This window comes from Merops nubicus, unplaced genomic scaffold, assembly GCF_000691845.1.
Source record: "Merops nubicus isolate BGI_N331 unplaced genomic scaffold, ASM69184v1 scaffold29911, whole genome shotgun sequence".
Classification (NCBI taxonomy): domain Eukaryota; kingdom Metazoa; phylum Chordata; class Aves; order Coraciiformes; family Meropidae; genus Merops; species Merops nubicus.
The window spans coordinates 9440-15240 of NW_008586724.1; the positions used below are offsets into that span (position 1 = coordinate 9440).

At 45.6% G+C, this 5801-nt stretch overlaps 1 protein-coding gene across 1 annotated transcript in view; it reads left to right on the forward strand.

The window, feature by feature from the left end:
• Positions 1-772: 772 nt before the first annotated feature.
• LOC103781040 (forkhead box protein P1-like) overlaps positions 773-5801 on the forward strand; it is a gene marked incomplete at both ends in the record, with an annotated part of 29250 nt that continues 24221 nt past the window's right edge. Inside the window, 2 exons of the mRNA XM_008948744.1 lie at positions 773-910; positions 1948-2037. Of these exons, the coding sequence (XP_008946992.1) occupies positions 773-910; positions 1948-2037 (228 nt within the window). The remainder of the gene's footprint in view (positions 911-1947; positions 2038-5801) is intronic.

Sequence of the window (5801 nt, forward strand, 5' to 3'; positions counted from 1 at the left end):
AAATTACATTCTAGAAAGCTTGCAGAATTCATAGCATTGTCATTAGGTATCCGCTTGAATACAATTTGTGTAACCTTGGCCAAGACAGCCTGTCATTTTAATGTCAGTGTTTTATCTGAACAAGACATCATCCTTTCAGATACAGTGTACAGGTTCCTTGCAAAGATGCCCGTGCAGAAACGTGTTAACAGTTGCAAATATGAAATGCTATCAAGTTCATCACTGTAGCTGTTTGTCACTGAAATGTCATGGAAAGCGGCTTTTAATGGTATCTCACATAATATGAAAGAATTGAAGACATCTGTATGCTGGGTGAATATGGAATGGTAAAGACGTCGTGGTAGGGCCTTTCTGTTAAAATTGCATAGGAGTCTAGTGCTGTTATTCACATCACTGAGCCTTCCTTCAATTTTCTTAAAAACCTGTCGTAATAGGGTCTAGATCCCATCAGCGCGGGATACTCGGCTGTTGGATTTCTGTACAGAAGGCAAGGGCTTTTGGGGGGTAGGAGGGGAAGGACCCAGGCACTGGTTTCTTGTAAAAATCAGGAACTCTTACCAGGGTTTGGCACATCGCTCGCTTTAAAGAATTCCCGTCGCAATAACGTTTTGCAGAAGGAGAACTTGGTGGCCAGGAGAGCGTGGTGGGCACCTCTGAGCGTGCTGGGGTGGGCTGTGAGGACTCCCTGGCCTCCAGCACCCCTGGTGCCCAGCGCGTTGGAGCTCCTGAGGTACCTCTCTGACCGCTTCTTTGCTCTCCTCTCGTGCTTCAGGTTCCAGTGTCGGTGGCTATGATGACACCTCAAGTGATCACTCCCCAGCAAATGCAGCAGATCCTCCAGCAACAAGTGCTAACTCCCCAGCAACTCCAAGTCCTGCTCCAACAGCAGCAGGCACTCATGCTTCAACAGGTAATTGTTTCCTTAACAGCCGCTCGGGTGGCCCCTGCCAGAGGGTTTCGCCTCCTGAAATGTTCCTGGGGAAAGAAGCTGCCCTCACCTCGGGTCCAGACCTTGGAGCAGCTGTGCTCTGAGATGAACTGACTGCTCTTTTGTTTTTAATTCTAGAAATAGCTACTGGAAACAAATCCAGGGAGCAGTGCTAGGAGTGTTTCCAAGATCAGCTAAATAATACAGATGCATATTTAAGTGTCAGGACTTCGGCAGATGTCCCTGTTGCTTTGGCCTGCATCCCCCAGAGAGCACGCTGTGCCCTGACTAATTGGAATAAACAAGGTAGTAGGGTGATGCTTCCCATTTTAGGCCTCATTGTGTCCATCTGGAACCATAAAGGACTGTGGAAACGGTGGCCATAAAAGTGAAGAGGTTTGCAGACCTTGATCAGTTTGATTTCAGCGAACGTGCCTCAGGCCACTGAGTGTTGGTGTTTCTCACGGCCCGTGGTCCTTTTTCAGCTGGAAGTTGGCCACCACTGAGCCCCCAGGCTCTGCTGCCACAGCGTACAGCACGGCAGGGGCTCGTGGATCCTGGTCAGGCATCAGCACCCAGCCCAGCACACATCTGGGGAGCGGGGAGGAGGAGGAGGGTATTTCCCAGGATATCTATGTGTGTATTGAACAACACTTAACGCGGCCAAACCCTGTCATTTAGAAAGTGTGTGTGTTTCACAACAGAGATTCGCCAGGCTCGGCTCAGCAAGGGCATTTTGGCTTTGTTGTTACAATCAAAGGTCATTCCTTGCCTTATTTTAATTAGTTTGTGTAGAAAATGGTATGTTTTTCATCAGTTCATTTTGGAGATTACTTCTCAAACGATAATGCCAAGAATAGTCAGTGTGCACTGAATTTATTGTTGAGTTTCAAACTAAAGGTCAGACCATTACAGATAAAAGGATGCTATTTTTCAAATCGCAGTTTGTGTGTTACACCAAAAGGGACACTGAATTGGCTCTCCACTTCCTTACTTACCATCTCTCCTTTTCTTTGTAGCAGCAGCTTCAAGAGTTTTATAAGAAACAACAGGAACAGTTGCAGCTTCAACTTTTACAGCAACAACATGCTGGAAAACAGCCTAAAGAGGTACAGACAATACCCATTTTACTTTCAAACCACAGATCCCCGGGGACTGTCTAGTGGCTATTAAACTGTCATTCATCTTATAAATGATTGCACAACTGCACTGACTCTGTTGGGTCTCAGCTTTCAGATTTAGAGTTATTGTCCTGTTTTCGCCTGTATTTTCTTGTGCTTTCCATTTGCTTGCTGCCACATATTTTATAGCAGGGGACCATGCCTTGATGTTCGGTGTGAGTACTGGAGCAAGCATCTAGACTTGTATCTTGGGAGAGTGCTTTTGAAGTTAGTTATGTTGGGAAGGGGAGGGGCAAGGCAGCAGGCCCAGATAGGGTGCTGTCCTCTCTGTCAAGAGACACGCCGAGTTTGGGCTTACAGTTTCCAGCCAGAGGGGTTCTGGTTGCACGTTCCTGCCGGCATGGGCTGAGCAGGAGGGACCGTGCTGGAGCAGCATCGGTGGTGGCACTGGGAAGGGAGGTCTGAGAGGCAGAGGCAGCGAGGGAATGCTGCCCATTCACCTCGTTCTGATGTCACTGCCATCCATGGCAGGAGTGGGACAGGCCAGGGTGGTTACTGCCCATCCTTTAAACACACTTTCCTTTCAAAATACCTGTCACGTCCTAAACTTTGTTGATTTTGGTGTGCTTAAATCTTACCTTGCTGCAATTATGTGTCTTTTTAAGGCACCGAGTTCACCTCTCTGGTCACAGGGAGTTTGAGGCTTTCATGTTTCATCGGGCATCAGTGCTGGCCTGGGTAGATCCTGGAGAGCTGCCTCTTGGCACGAGACTCTGTGGTGCCCGGTGACAGCGGCGGCGCTTCTGTCTCCCTTCACAAGTGGCACTGCTCAGAGCACACACCCGTTTCTGCCCACCCCCACCAAACAAAATTTTGGCAAATCGTGCCACCTGTGCCAAGTTTCGACCCAGAGTGAATTTTTCCAGCTGAGTTATAAACCCCTGCAAATAGGGGGGGTTTATAATGGAAACGCTGACACAACCTTAACCATGGCGTGCTTACGGGCGCCACTATAATAAAAAGGGAACAGATTAAAAAGTGTCTAAAATGTAAATCTAAAGGACTAACAGTAATTAAAATGGAAATGGCACAGGGAGGGAAGGCATGTAATTGTGAGATATCACTGTGCAGAATGCTCTCAGCTTTGTTTTGCTGGCTGTTTTTCTAATTCAGTAGGGCTTACTCATCAGTGGCAGTTCAATGCGCGTTAATGACTCTGGGATGCAGGCATCACTCTGGACAAAGAAATGATTATTGTGCGGTCAAAAGAAGTTCAAAGACAAGAAGGGAATTTCAGTTTTTTCCTTAGAGATCCACATTCAAGAGCATATAAATTAAGCCAAATGTTAAAAACCACAGTCTGAAAGCTGACTTCAAAGTCACAACTCTCTAATTAATGAACTGCGAGCTTCAGTTTGGACAAGTCGTGGTTTGATGCGCCCATAAATCAACATGACAGGTCTGTTTCACAGTCTCAGACAGCGCTTGTCATTGAGTCACATCAGATGTAAACACAGCAGAAAAAAGAGGGAATATGAAGGAGGTGCAATTGATCAACAGAATTGGTAAAAACCCACTTTTGAAACGCATTATGCATGATCACAGGAAATGGCGATAGCCTCAAGAGGCTTTCTCCTTCTGCTGTTGCTTTTTTGAATCAGATTTCTAACAGCCTTCAAAAGGGAGAATAAGAATTATGGAGCTTCTCCCCTGTGGCTGGCAGGCAATAACCCCCTGTTGTTATTTTGTGCTTCTTTCTTTTCAAAGGCGTCAAAATTTAGTTTTTTAAAGATCTTTAACTCTATATTTGAAGACAAACAATAAAGGGCTGCCACTGTCATTCTTATCAGTTACCAGGGATTGTATTTTTTCTTTCTGTTGCCACTTCTTATTAACCTCTTATTTGGTCTATTAGACATAGTTTTGAATGCAAGCCTGCATGCTGGGAGAACATGAAAGTTCAGATGAGCTCAGAGGGCAGATAAAGAAATTTGAAGGGGAAAGTTACACAGCAGAATGAACGATAAAAGTTAACTCTTCTAAATTGCTGTTGTCAGACAGGAGAGCATCTCAGACACAAAGATGAGGGCTTGGAGCTTAAAGAAAAAAATACTTTGTGCTAAAAAGGACGAGAAGGGAAGTTAGACAATGTGATGGCATTTCAATATCTAACACACTGATTTACTGTGGTCACACTTCTGATATTACACCAGCAAAAGCAACAATAAGAAAGGACTCCTTCCAGTTTTAGGAAGAGTATTTGAGCATGATAGCAGCTAAGAGAACAAGAGGCCCGAGTCTCTTCAGCATTTTCTGGGCTTTTGGAGGAGTGTTCTTGCTGATGGTTTTACTAGAGGCCCATTTCAACGATGCATTTCATCCCACAGGCTTGTTCATCCTCGTTTTTTCAGCCTTCAGGAGGCTATTCTTGCTAAATCATCATGCAAGTGGAGGGCTTTTATTAATTTCCCCACACACCCCCCATCCCTCTCATACTAAAAGCTCCTGTCGGGTCACATGGCGAGCAGGGCCATGGTGGGCACCGGCGGCTGCCGTGCTAACGAGGGCTGAGCTTGTGCCTTCACAGATGGAACAAGTGGATTCATGCACCACGTCCCCCAAGTCATTTTGTCAGTGCCTTGTCCTGTGGGGCTGTCTTGGGAGAAGAAAAACACAGCTCCTGTCCCCAGCCCTGCTGGTGAGAGGATCCGACCCCAGACGGACGGCAGTGAGGTGTCTGCTGGGTGTTGCTGGTGGCTGGGGGAGGGGTGCTGGGGCCAGACCCCAGCCCTGTGGCCGTGGGGCTGCCGGGTCTCCCCCAGGCCGGGGGGGCTGCAGGGTGGCAGGAGGATCCCAGCAGGCTGCTGGGCTGTTGGACAGAGCGGGTTGTTTTCCGAACAGAACGGGGCCGTTTGTCCTCGGGCAGTTGTGACAGTTTATGTTAGGCAGTAGGGAGTAACCTAAGAAAGGAAAACAGACCTTTGACAGAAGCTTTAGGGAGGGGATCAAAAATGCAAGTTTTATCAGGATATTTCAGCATTTTAACACTGACTACTGACCTGACAACAGGACTGCACTGAGACCTTTTTTGTATGCATTCAATTGTGAGAAGTAAACAAACTGCCTTGTATCCTGTGTTTGGTAACTGGGTGGGGAGCGCAGTTTGGCAACGTGTCTTGCTTTTAAATTCTTTCTTGGACAATGGGCCTTGTATACTTTTATATCCTGGCTTTTCAAAGTAGAGAGTGTTCAAGAGCTTTTCTTAGGATAGCTGAGAAGACAACCAAACGGGCATCAGTCAATTCATATAAAGAGAGTTTCTTCTAAAAAAACAACAAAACAAAACAAAAAAAACCCCAACTTTACACTGAGATGGCAAATATTAAAAGCACTGCTTAATGTAACTAGTTTTTTTAAAATACCATTTATTATATATATAAATATATCAAGTATATATATTTAGGAAGCTGATATTTGTGGAGGTAAACGTTACTTTAACTCTTAATATACTGTTGCTGGGGTTTGTGTTCATCTGGTGCTGTTGCAGATGGTTGCAACAACTGGATCTGCCTGAACAAGCTGTAGCAAAGAAATGAAAACTCTCCAAGCTTCAGAATATCTAAAAACCTATTTGTCTAACTGTGTTCTTGAACTCCTAGATTTTCTTTGGAAAGAAGATAAATTGACTTTATAAATAAGGTAGATAGATGGAGTGGCTGTCAGTAGTGGTGGGGATACAGCTGCCGGGGTAA